This window comes from Triturus cristatus, chromosome 10 (assembly GCF_964204655.1).
Source record: "Triturus cristatus chromosome 10, aTriCri1.1, whole genome shotgun sequence".
Lineage (NCBI taxonomy): Eukaryota > Metazoa > Chordata > Amphibia > Caudata > Salamandridae > Triturus > Triturus cristatus.
Window position 1 is genome coordinate 1167287176 of NC_140593.1, and position 13553 is coordinate 1167300728.

The window sequence follows — 13553 nt, forward strand, 5'->3', positions numbered from 1 at the left end:
GAATAAGATTGATGAGCGGCAGAATAAAATGTATAGCCCGGTATTGTTGGATTTATGTGTCTCCATGCATCCTTAGCAGACTGAAGCTTTGCCATTTGAAGTATCGCAGCACGGGTCTTACACATTCTAGAATTAAGGCTTTTTCCAGTGGAGTCTATACCATAGTTTATGATGCAATTAAAATCCCCCATAATCAATTTTTCACCCTCCCAATTTAACAATTCTAAATTAAGATGTTCAAAAATAACAGGATCATCCACATTAGAACCATATATTACACAGGCCACAAATATTTTAACCCACAACTCCCACAACTCTTGCTGAGCCAATGCCCAACGTCCCCATTGATCAGATTGGCTTTTAATCACTCTGCAATTAAACCTCTTGTCTTTAAAAATGTCCACTCCTTTTATAGATACTGATTGAGTGGTACAGATAATAGTATCATACCCTAAGTGCTTTAACATGTTTCGATCTTTGTAAGCAAGATGTGTTTCTGTTAAAAAAAACAATTGAGGCTGAGACATCCGCAGCTCTTCGCGAACTAACTGTCGCTTAGTAGCGCTGTTGAGACCAGCCACATTGCAGGCCATACATTTAATCCAATTCATGGTGGAATTTTTAACTTTCGAATAGGTCCCCTTTTACTACCTCCAATGTCCCCTTGAAGATAAAAAAAAGAACTGACTTCGGAATGATTCTCCTACGACGTCAGGTGGGAATTCCTATAGGCTGTATTGGCTAAGATTGGTTTAGGGGCACAGTTTCGGTCCTGGGTACAGGCTCTATATTGTAACCCTCAGGCCAAGTCATATATGGGGTCCCGATCTATACCATTTCGGATCTTGTGTGGGACTAGGCAGGGATGCCCCCTGTCTCCGTTACTTTTCGCCCTATACATAGAGCCATTTTTACGCACCTTACAATCCTGCACACATATTAAGCCACTGGAATCTGGGATTTCCAAACTTAAGATCGCGGCATACGCTGACGATATCGCGGTTTATGCAATAAATCCAGGCGAGGCCGTGATAAGGATTAAGGATGAAGCTGAGAAACATGGCAATGTTTCAGTATATAAATTGAATGCTAGCAAGTGAGTGCTTATTACGGCCGGGATTCAAAAATCTATCACCGGGGCTTGTACTATTGTGACCTATTTGGGGGTAAAGATATTAGCCAAAGTTAATCAGATCATCGACTTAAATTACGTACCACTTCTAAATGCAACTATCAAATTGTTCAAAACTTGGCATAGGCTTCCTCTAGGATTGCTCGGCAGATGTAACTTAATTAAAATGAAAATACTCCCTAAATTCTTATATTTGTTTCGATCGATTCCTTTAAAAGTTCCTAATATATATTTTTTTAAACTTGAGGGGATTTGTAGCAGCTTTATTTGGGGTTATAAAAAACCTAGTAGAGCAATTGAGCTGCTGAATTCTAGATTTGAACAAGGCGGACTTGACTTTCCGGATTTCAAAATTTATTTCTGGGCTTCCTTTACGGGTCGCTTCCGTAGCCTTCTGGGTCTGGATCAGACAGACTCAGTGTTTGGGTTCATTTTAGGAAACCAGAGGGACATGTTTTTATATGGAATAAGGGACCCAAACTATTTCAAGCGAGTGAAGTTTAAGACTATCAGAGATACTGTATATATTTGGAGAGATATGTCTGCTAGGTGTAAATTACCAATATTCCACGAAAAATTTCCATTATGGGGGAATCCTCTGCTCCCTGAGGTGTTTCAGGACCAAGCAGGCAAATCTTGGGCGAAGTATGGAATTACTTGCTTGGGTGAAATGTACAATGAGAGAGGAATCAAATCATTTGAAAATTTGCGCCTAGTTTATAAACTTCCTGCTCATTTTTTCTTTAAATATCTACAGATTAGAGATTATTTGGTTCCTAATTTGGCTGTAACAGAAATAATGCATTCAAGCATTTGGGACTGTTCATATGGAGGGAAAACCAAATCTTTGATAGGGCTAATGTATGAATATTTACATAGTTTTAGATCAGATGGTAGCGAGAAATTAGCAGAGCGCTGGAGCCAAACCCTGGGTATAGCGGTTTCATCTAGAATGATCAAACAAGCCTTAGGTTACGTTAAGGATTCGGTTCACTCTGCTAGTTTGCAACTTCAGCAACTACGTACTATCTATATGCTGTACTATACCCCAGCTAAAATAGATAAATGGGCTCAGGGCAATATGACGGGGGATAAAATAAACTGCCTTAAATGTGGATTATATGCAGCTAATCTGTTACATATGTTTATTGCATGCCCAGTATTGAGGGGTTATTGGCAGAAAATTGAACAGCTACTCCAGTCTAAACTTGGGCTGGATCATCCACTTACTGATCTTGAAATTATGTTGGGGTACAAGGAGGATAATCCAGCTGCCGCACGTCTCTTCTCAATCCTAATGGCTTCTGCTAGACTGGCTATTGCCAGGGTATGGGTCTCTGCGGCACCGCCCTCGGTCGAGGAATGCTGGGCTATCATTAGAGAAATTTATGGCTTAGAGGCAGCCTTGGCGAAGGCAAGGGGTATTCCCTCCTTAGCCAAGTTAGAAGCGCTATGAGGACCTATGGTTTTGGATGGAATAACTTAGTTTTTGTTAGTATAATATGAAATAATTTGCGTCTCCTATGATTTTTCCTCTTCTGTAATTTTCGTTTTTATGGTTTTTGCCTGATGTATAAATCCTAAACCTCCAGTTTATGTTTGCTGTATAAATGTGCCCTTCTTGATGAAAATAAAAAGAAAAAAAAGAAAAAAGAAAAAGGAAATGGGTCCCTTTACTGGTGCCTTCTCAATAGGCTTAGGGCATATTAATTCTGCAGTTGAGACACTCCTATATAACTAGTAGAGTAGGAGCTGAACCTTACTATATTGAGGAAATCTCCAGTGTCAGCAGCATTTCTGCCACAGTAACACCCTCACTGTGATGCACCAGCAGTTGTGCTCATGCTGCTCAACAAATGGACACAACCCATTCATGATGGAGGAGCAAGAAGCAGTAAAGGGTACAGTACATGAAGTACCACTAGTACAGTATATTTGTGTTTTGGTAAAGTAACCAGCAATGTATGTAGTCATTATGTATCATTTGCAAGTGACAGGCCATTTTTACATCATCTCTAATTGCAAAAGCCCTGAGCATACAGTTTGCAAGTTGCAAATTAAAAATCTATAATTACAATTCACAAACTTGTGTCCTAAAAATAGTGATTTTCTAAATAGATGCATTAACAAAATAATTTGCAAATGATTTCGGGCATTGCAAATATTCCCTTTTTCTGTTGCAAATATATTTTTGACCGATATGCGAACCGCCAGTGCTTCGTATCTCTAGTCTTATATTCCAAAACCCTTGACTTAAACCATCAACTCAAATGCCCCTAAAAAGGATCTCACCTATTAATTTCATCTACCACAAATAAACTTAAGTGAATGCATGCAATGGTTTCCTTGAGAGCACAATATTAATCCTGCTAACACTTGGTTCCTGGAGCAGGGTGTTGCCCAGCGTAAAGCACTTCAATGTCTTGTCAGGGGTAATAAGTGTTATATAAATACATTTACAAATATAACAAAACACAGGTAAACTACAAACAAATAGGTTCAACCTGGTTTGAAGTTCTACCTTCATACTTTGGGATCCATGAAGTTGGATAGTTCTAGCAGAAGCAATTAAAATTTTCCTGACCAAGGAAGGTACCTTTTCGGTCAAATAGGTTTGCCACCTATGCCAGGTGAAGATTTCTATGTTGCACTTAGTCACTATTTTGGAACATAGGTTGTTCCAGCATGTAAAGGGTGCAGGCCGTACCTACAAAGGGATTCAGATCTGCTAAAGAGAGAGTTGAATTTGCTACTGTGGAAAAGCTTAGAGTGGGGAAGACCTGTACCTTCAGCCCACTGGCAAACTACCTTTGTTGGATCGGCTTAGCAGGTTAGTCATGGTCATCTGGAGGTCTTTGGAGCCAATTTCTAGGTCCCAGATTTTTCAGTATATTAGGACTACACTGTGATATAACCAAGTCAGGAACAGACTTTTGTGGTCAAGAATCACACCAGCAGAGGACAATAGCAGGGTGCAGGAGAGGTCCGGTTGCATGAGCCAGGTGGACAGTTGAAGGAAAAGCCTCTTGCTGTTTGCCCAAGAGGGACAGCAGATCTAGTACTTCTAGGCTCTTCTCAGGTCTCAAACATAAGGTTCAGTTCTCTTTGGATTTTCCCGTGGTTCAGTAGTGTTCAGAGGAGTGTACTGTGGGTGTCATATTTATCCCATTAGCTTGTGGTTGATGGTGAGTCCAGGACCCTCCCTACCCAATAAGGAAAAGGTCCCATGCATAACCCTACCCACATTTGCTGCATTCTCTGACTGCTCTGCTCTAGGCAATCTCACAGCGTCCCTCTCTGGCAAAATCCAAGATGATGAAATCCATCTCCCATTGTGCAGGGCCTGTGTGCCCACCCCCTGAGATGTGGAAGCAAAATGAGTAGCCCCAAATCTGTGGTCACTTCAAACCAGTTCTAGGTGATGCTCTAGCCCCGCTATCAATGGAGCTTGACTAATTTGGAAAATAAGGAAGGGGCCAAGGCAGGTGTCATCTGACATCTGCCAATGACCAGGGATTCACTTTTGAAGAAATGTAAGTTCCTGGCCCCTTTTCAATTGGTCATCCTGCCAGAGGAACAGAAGACCCTCCTGAAACCCAGGCCATTGTATTCTGCACGGACGACAGTTTTCACATCTGATTTCAAATTAGTCTCCAGGATATTTAGACAGGGAAAAGATAACTTTCTTAAAGTACATTTTCCTTATTATTTAATGAAAATCTGGCTTCACCAATTTAGCTTTCAATAAATATTACAAAGTGTCAAAGAATTAAATTTCTATCTGTTTCGGAGCCGGAGGTAGCATTATTACATTTAATATTGCATCCCAGTGTTTTTCTATGGAAAAGCCACCCTTGCTATAGTAAAAATAGCTTTTGGAGCCTTTTCACTGAGAGAACATGTATAGCGTTACATTTCTACATGTTTCACTTTTAAAGACCATATACCATACCTTTTGGGCAGAACAGCCTAAATAACAGTTACTGATTCATATTTAAATGGAAGGTTGTGACCATTCAAAATTGGTTATTTCAACAGGTTGGGTAACTGTATTTAAACTGCCACATTCAATCTTTCATGATAGTCCTAAAGCCACGTTTTACGCTGTCACTGTAGTGGATGGCACACTAGGTGCTGCAGTTTTCTCAAGATATTTAATATTCAGGCCCTGGGTACGCTTTTTTACCAGATACTAGGGACTCACAAGTAAGTTGACTAAGCCAATTAAGAGTATACCAATATCAACATCTTGAAAGGAGGAGCACAGGCACTTTTCCATTGATTAGTTGGCAAACATAGTAAAGGCAAAGATCTGGGAGTACACTACTCAAATTATGATAATTTCCTATGCGTGTCCATCCAGCCATTCATTTGTGCAACAGTTGCCCATCTATGCACTCAAACACTGATCCATTCAATCCGTACATTGAACCTTCTTCCACAATTATCCCCACTCTAGTATCATCCCAGTGCGTGATAGATATTAAAATGCTGTATTTTACTTTCTTGCCAGTCTCTTGTTTTACATGTCTTATACCTAGTGATGGAGGATCACTTTGTTCTGTGGATATTATTCTCTGAATTATGTGAAACAAAGTAGTAAACAATTCAAATGTATCTTTCTATTCAGCTATGAGCTTAAGCCTTTATACAATCTGATATTTTTCTATAACATTGAACCCACCTGTTCGGTTGGTGATGCTCCCATCAGGACAGGGCACACATAAGAAGCAGCACACTGCATGCCCTGTCATAGCAGATTTTCTGTATCCTGGAGTACAGCTTTCACTGCAGACTGACAGAGGAACCTGGAATGGCAACAGTGGTTAAAGCATGAAGAAGTCAATAAAAGGAATTTTCATGCTGGACCATGTAATCAAATTAGATTACTGCTGCCCAAGTAATTTAGAAATGTTTGGTCAAAACCTGAATGCATCACAACCGCAAATCTATGTTTTTAGGATAAATAGAGTGGTACCCAAGAATATGAGACAGTGGGGTTCCTCTACTCCTGCCTCCTACTTAAGTTAGAGACCCATCTTCCTATCCTTAAATATTCCATGCGCTCAGTTTTCTCTCCTTCGCCAAACATTGCTTTTTTACATTTCATTGCCATGTTTAAGTGTCCCATTCCACTTCTTCCTTTCCAATATTGACTTCCTGAATGTCTCCTATGTTATCAGTTGTGTAACTAAATGTAATTTTGCCAATTCCTTCCTCCTACCAATATTCACATTAAGAACTTTGTCCCTTCAAAGGCTCCCGAGAGCCACCCAACAACGCTACTGTAGCTCCATGTCCATCTTTCATCTTTCAACAAAATTGTATGTTTTTACTGGGTAACACAGCCATAACTGCTTTCCCCTTCTTGAAATTTGGACTTACACCACATAGTCCAAAACACTTAGTAGATCTTTCTTGTTCCCTTCCACTGAGGCTCGTTGCTGCTTTGTTCTAGTCTACATAACTCATGGTTCGTTAGATCCGAACATTCCAGCTGTGGACGTATGCCTGAGACTTTCAAAAGATGAAAGAAGATTAACAGATTGAAGATGTAGAAGGGATCGAACAGATGGTCGAGAGGTTATAGATGATGCATTGGGGCTACAATAAAAAGTTATATGGAACAGAATAAAACAATGATGACATTTCAAGTAAAAAAAAAAAGATAAAGTGACAAAACAGAGTAGGGGAGGAAAAAGTATGAAGAAAGTGAACCAGAAGAGTATACATGAAGATCCAAGAATAAAATTGGCTTATTATCGGGGGTGGATGACTACCCACCTCCAGGAATAATCACAACTCTTGTCAGGGTGAACCCTGACAGTCACTAAATGAACCTGGGACCAACCCACTGGTAGCTTTGGTACAAAGCACACAGGTTCAAACTAGGGAATGTGTAAATTATATATACAGTACCAAAACAGTAATAACGTGAAAAAACCAAGCACCAAGCATCAAGCACCAGAATTTTATAAAAATAGTGCTAAACTGAATAAACAAAATAACATCAAAATAACAAAAACCCAATATGTAGAACCAGAATGATTTTTAAAGTTTTATATAGGAATAGCGCAAAAAAAGTTATGCTTCATTGACTGTCAGTGGCTATGGTAGACCAGAACCAAGGTGCAATTTCAGGATGATCGTGATAGAGACCGGACTGGCTACATCAAGTGTATTGTTCCTGATGAACATCTGAAAGTCAAAAAGATTGAAAACCTTTTTAAGTCGGACTGGTCTGGAGGAACATTTTTCAAAAGTTTGTAAACTTTCTTCTGGTGCCCAACCAACCAAAAGGATCAATGTCTAAGCTCCCAGGACTCCAGGAGAGACATTTAGAGTTCACATGCTTACAGGCAGAGGCCAACAGCAGAGTTCAGTCCAGGTCCAGTTGCCAGTGGTCAGTTGGATACTTTCAGGAACAGACCTCTTGCCGCTTGTTGTGTCCCTGTAGCCACACAGGAGGTCAGTCAATTGACCCTTGAAATTCACTTTTTTTGTGCGGCCACTCACCTGAAAAACAGTGCATCTGCAGGGTCAATGAGTGCCCTGCTGACCTCCTGGGACACCTCTTGGCACTACTGATATGTTACAGGAGGTCAGGCAGCTGTCACAAAAGGGAAGGGGCATTGGAAGAGAAGAACATACACTGCTACACCTTGCCACCTTGTCCAGCCGAGGCACCATGGTCTTCGGGAATGTTAAAAGTCGCCAGTGTTGTTGTGGAGAAATGTTCAGGATTGGCAAGGAAGGACACAGGAATTAGTGAGGCTTTATGCTTATGGAGAGGACTAATAACACACCAGAATACCAACGATCTGTTCAAACACTTACCTGGCACCTAGTTGGGTCACTCGGTATGTTCTCTTCTTTTTTAATGCTTTGGACAGATAAGTAGTCCCTCTTGCCATGTACTATCCTTAAGATTTAGGAGGGTCTCTTGTAGTGCTTAAATCTCTCTACTAACACATGTGCTACTCAGGCAGTTCAAGCACTCAGTAAACAATACAATCACAAAAAATAAAAAATAAAATAAAGTTCGCACAAGTTGCCAGTTGGTGGTAGGATGCTCAAAGAAAAGCTAACAGAAACGAACATAAAAGGACTGGCTCTCATGCACCTCATAACTGTAAGCATTAACATTAACATAATGATAGGAAACCAATCTGAGGTTTTAACATTATTGTCTGCTTGTCTAAAACTGGAGTCTCTCTATATTTTAAACACGCTGCAAAAGAGCTTCAAATCAAATGGACACGGATCAATTACTTCAACATATGAGCCCATGAATACTTGCTGCAGTCTGTTCAAGAATTTGTTTTTGAAGTATTCATAATCGCACAAAGGGGCATATTCTCAAGGACTCAGCGACTTTTTATCGGCCCATTCAAAAGCCTGCGCCAACAGCCTACATCGCCAGTTTTCCTGCAATAGCTGCCGCCAAAAACATCGCAAAGGCAGACAGGGACAATTAACACTAATCATATGCAGAGTAGGCCTTCCGGTGCAAACAAAAATCACGATAACACTACTTCGCCTTATTCTCAAAGACCAGCCAGATCAGCCATGCGGGCCAAAAACAGGCGATAAGGCATGTTAGCAGCAGGAACTTAAGACCTGCTTTTTTCTGGTCTTAAGGAGGACAAAAACCTGCAGTAGAAAGGGAGCCCAGCCCGTAGCCACATCTGAAGACCAACAGATGCCATGGAGCTACGATTCATGCTGCTCGGAGACCCAAGAGGGCCACATCACCCACTGCCACCAACCCCAGCACCACCCCCACCCCTGGACTACCACCCAGGTAGCGCAGAACAAGACAATCTCACGCACTCTCGTACTTGTCCACAATAAGAATAATTTGAGTCACCAAATAAATTCAAAATATCTATTATGACTATAGTGATTCATGAAACATTATGCGAACCACAAGGAGCAGCAAAATACATGAGGCAAGCATCATCAGCATTGTCACAACACCATAGAATGTAAAGGTAGCCGTCATGTCATAATGACTGTGAAAAAGGCAAAACAACTAGGCAAAATCACCCTCCCCTTGACAGGAAGAAGTTCTATTACATAACAGAAAATCCCCAGGTGTGGGTATCAGACCCCCAACATGAAAGCCCAAACCCAAAGGTGTACATCATAGGAACAGGAGAGTACAGCTCCATGGAACGGCTACTTACGAGTGTGTTTCAAAAACATGCAACCACGGCATATCAAAGCACGATTATTTCACATTGCATCTGTTGCTAACAAGTCTTGACCAGGTAATAGGGACCGACCAGTACAGAATAACAAGAAACATTGTTGATCGACTTTACACATCATGAGCAGAATTGTAAGTGAAAGCTGAGGAAGTGAAAAAAATCTGTAAACATGTACAGGGCAGAGGCAAAGTGCCGCGAAAACAAACTCCAGCTGAGGCGGGTGCAAAAGCTGCAGCACATGGCAAGCAAACTCATGCTGACTTAGCAATGTCAACAATGTATCCAAAGGGCCCCATAACCCAAGATGATACCCTCCCCCTGGTGAGTCTGTAGCATATAGACAGAAGAAAAAAAACAGAGTTCAAAAGTCAGACAGTGTTCAAAATATCTGTGAGAAACTACTACAAAAATAAGACAAAAACGACGGAACAATGGAAAGTTCGCAGACAAGAGCTAAAGGCACATTGAGCCTTTGGAAGAGAAGTCAATAATGCAGCCAGCGTAGTTGTGACGACCCAAGAAGTTAATCCATTAAGGTACATGAGCAAAGAAATGCAATTCCCTTTAACAGTTCATCCCCGTCATTGTCAAAAAACAGCGATAACATCCAATTGAATAAGTCAAAGGAACATTCATGTACCTCATAGGCAGGAGCATCCCAAACCAGAATTGGGAGACTTGAGTGTTATTCAATAAAACTACTTTGTAGGAAAGCCTGGGCAGCCGCACAGATATCCCATTTGGCCAAGATTCCAAGTAAAGCTGCACGCGTCATTTGACCATCCACTGTACAAGCCAGGGCATGCGCCTCCAAGGGACCCATCAACCAGCTGAAATCAGGGACTGGACACCACGTGTTCGATCGCCCAGGAGAAATGACATCTCTTGCAATGAAGCACTGGTTGCACACAAGTATAAAATGCAAATCGAAAGGTCAAGTCGCAACTTACGCCAATCGTTGCTAAGGGCAAGCATCCAAAAGCCTCATACATGTGTCTGCGGTACAGTTGTAGCTGGCATGGCTTGTGATTAGCCTCAAGGTGAGCAGCCATTCTGAAGCACAAAGAGGAGATGCAGAACATCAGCTTCCGGTGCCAATATGATGAGCCACCCGCCGAAGACGCTGGAATGGATAGAATGAATGAAAGCTGGTATCACCCCGGATATAGTTCGAACAGAACTGACCATGGCAGGTCCCACACATTTAAGAAAATGTGCAAGGACTGCTGCCTCAGTTGCATTGCATATTTGGTGAGTTAATCCCACACAATGACGTGGGAGGTCAGTTGTAAGAAGCACCAGCAACATGAATGTGTCTCTGGCGTAAGTGAGGGTCACCTCCTGTTGGAACAAAAGGGCTTTGTGCCTGCACAACATGTTCCTCTCTGCTTCCAAGCTCGGAATGGAAGGCCAAAGTGTAGAACCTATACTCCCTTGTGTGGGCGGGAGAATGATCTTGCTACAGCGAGGTGCGCCCTGGGGAACTGTTACCAGCTATGTGACTCCGGTCCGCAAGCCACAGCTGCCTTGATTGTGTAACATGAGTTAGCTGCCTTTAGTAGGCAATGAAAGACAGGTGTGAAGGATGGTCTTGGTGTCCCCTTAGATAGGCATGCTGGATTCTGCTCTGACACGTTACATTCGGCGTGTATTTGAACTGGTTTACACACATGAGGGTGAACCACTATCGAGTCACACCCCTCCCCTGGAGGGATGACTGCTTCATCCTCCCTCAGACACAGATGAGCAGAGGGCAGCTCCCATGATTCATGCATGGAAGAGCTATGAAGTGGTTCAAAGTGGCAAACAGGAAGGTGTTGTTGTCAGGCATGCAGACAAGCAAACATGCTCGGGGGAGGGAGGAGAAGCTGTGTGAGTACGTGCTACACATTGATCCCACACATGTTCCAGTAGCAAAGCATGGCAGACATGAATTCCAAAGTCACACAACTCACATGCCACAGAACTTGTGAGTCTGCCAAGGCAACATGCAGAACCACCAATTCACCCATATCTCACATACCTCTCACAGGTGGATCAGGGATATGCACTCTGCCCGTGGATGATGACACCCCTCCGAGCCCTGGAGACACATGCCCAGGGCAGTACAATGTGGCCCACGTGTGCATCAGGGGAATTGCTGTATGCACATTAGGTGTGTTGCAGTCACCTTTCACGAGCATGGACGTCACAGGTGGTGTGATCCTGTGCAGCCCAGTGATGGTGTGCAAGGGGCTCACTGCATGTTGTGTATTGCACAGCATATGTGTGCACAACAATGCCCCATGGATCCAGGTGCCAGAAGCACTGGGCGATGATGAGGTAGATAAGGCAGGTGGACCATGCCCCACTGCGCTGCTTATTGCTGATATTGTTATCTCTGTTGGGCCCATCACAACTTTTTTCACGTTCGGGCTTCCTTTCTTATCGGCATCTCGGTGGGCTTATCACCGACATCTGGCGCATTGTCGGGATACTATCACCTTTTGCCGGCGTGTTGGGAATCCGCCGTTAACACGGCGTTTTTTGCCAGCGATAGATGGCGTTATGTGCAGGTGTGTTCACCTCGGTTGGCGATGATTATTGCCCGTTCGTGAGAATATCCCCAAAGTCTCTTTTTTCAATGTTACAGCACAGCTTGCATAGCCCACAACACGAGACCCAAAAAACACATGCAGAGACTTCCCCAGAAGCACGCTGAATAGTAGTACTGCTGAAGATATATCCGCAGGGTGCTGGAGTCAAGAACAGGCCGGAGGGCTCTGAAGAAGCTGAAGTGAGGAGTTGGGAGGCAACCAGGAACTCATGTTGCAACAGGAAACAAAGCCAAGCACGGACAGGTGTGAGGCAATGGCTTTTATAGCTAAGCAGGGTTTCCGGTTGAAGACAAGTGGCAAGTCTCTCCTTTACAGTCATGGGGGTGTGATGGCTGCTTTGCAACAACACCATATGTCCAAGTAACTTGCTTGGTGTTCCAGCTAATCAATTGCACAATTTTGTGTATATTTTGATTGCGAATGGCGTGATGTTGGGACGGCAAAGTCCTTAGATGGTGACAGACGTGCACCCCTGGATGAGAGGAACTTACCACATGGACACCAGCTGTCGTGCCGGTAGCCATGAGACTACAGTTCTTCACAGTCACCTCCTCCAATCTACTGGAATGACAGACTTATCACTAGAACAGTAGGAGCATGTTAGACAGATCATCGTGCGCCTTAGTCCTGGAAGAACTTGCTCTGACAAATAGTGCTTCAGTTCTAGGACACCTTGGGGGAGATTAACAAAAAAGTTGCGCAGCCCCCCGGAGGCTGTGCTGCATTGCGCGACAGGGAGGGAGCAGGAGAGCGCCATATTTTTAAAGATATGGTTCTCTCCTCCCCTTTCCCTTGCACTGGCACTGATTTCAGCTGCCGTGCACCATGCAGGGCTAGGGTGTGTGCATGAGTGTAGCATAGGTTTTGTACAGGAAGGGTACCCTTCCTGTACAAAATACTATGTTAAGCACAATGCAAGGCTAATCCCACTTTGCATATGTGTTGCACAGTGCAGCACGCATGCAAAGTCGGAAAAGGAAGGAGAAATTAAAGCATTTCTCCTTTGTTGCACCTAGTTTTCTCACGCTAAACTCAATCTACTGTTTTCAATAAATTGGGTTTAGCGTGAGAAACCTTGAGTGGTTGCATGGGAATGCCCATGCACCACCCTTGGCACACCCCCTGGCACAAAGTAATGTGAAACAACGCAATGCGCTGCTTTGCATTACTTTCACGTTGATTAGGAAAGAAAGATTTTGCTCAGTTTTGCATCACTTTTATGACGCAAACACGGCGCAAAATTTTAGTCAATCTCCCCCCTTGTATTATTAAAAGGCACTGTGGGACCTCTAACAAGACTCATACTCATGAGCGTGGCCTAACTTGAATGTTGTCTTTGGAACATAGGCAAAATTCACTATCAGCAGACAAGGAAGTGGGACTCAGGGCCTTACTTGGACAGAGCTAGCGTGACAGCATTCACTTTGTGTTCATATATAAATACTAAATCTGTCTAAGCATTAATTTATTGGGGGTCGCTGGATGTATTCTGAATCTATTTTTGCCTATGTGCACCTTGCACCTGCCTCTCACCAAGAAGCCTTAAACTACACAACCCAAGCTGCCAATGAGAGTCAAGTGCTGGAGGGGTAGTGCTTAGCTCAGTTGCTA

General features: G+C 42.9%; 1 protein-coding gene across 1 annotated transcript in view; it reads right to left on the minus strand.

Moving 5' to 3' along the window:
• Window positions 1-13553, minus strand: part of LOC146796864 (extracellular calcium-sensing receptor-like) — a 228735-nt gene that overhangs the window by 80836 nt on the left and 134346 nt on the right. Inside the window, exon 6 of the mRNA XM_085631402.1 lies at window positions 5817-5940. Within this exon, the coding sequence (XP_085487528.1) occupies window positions 5817-5940 (124 nt within the window). The remainder of the gene's footprint in view (window positions 1-5816; window positions 5941-13553) is intronic.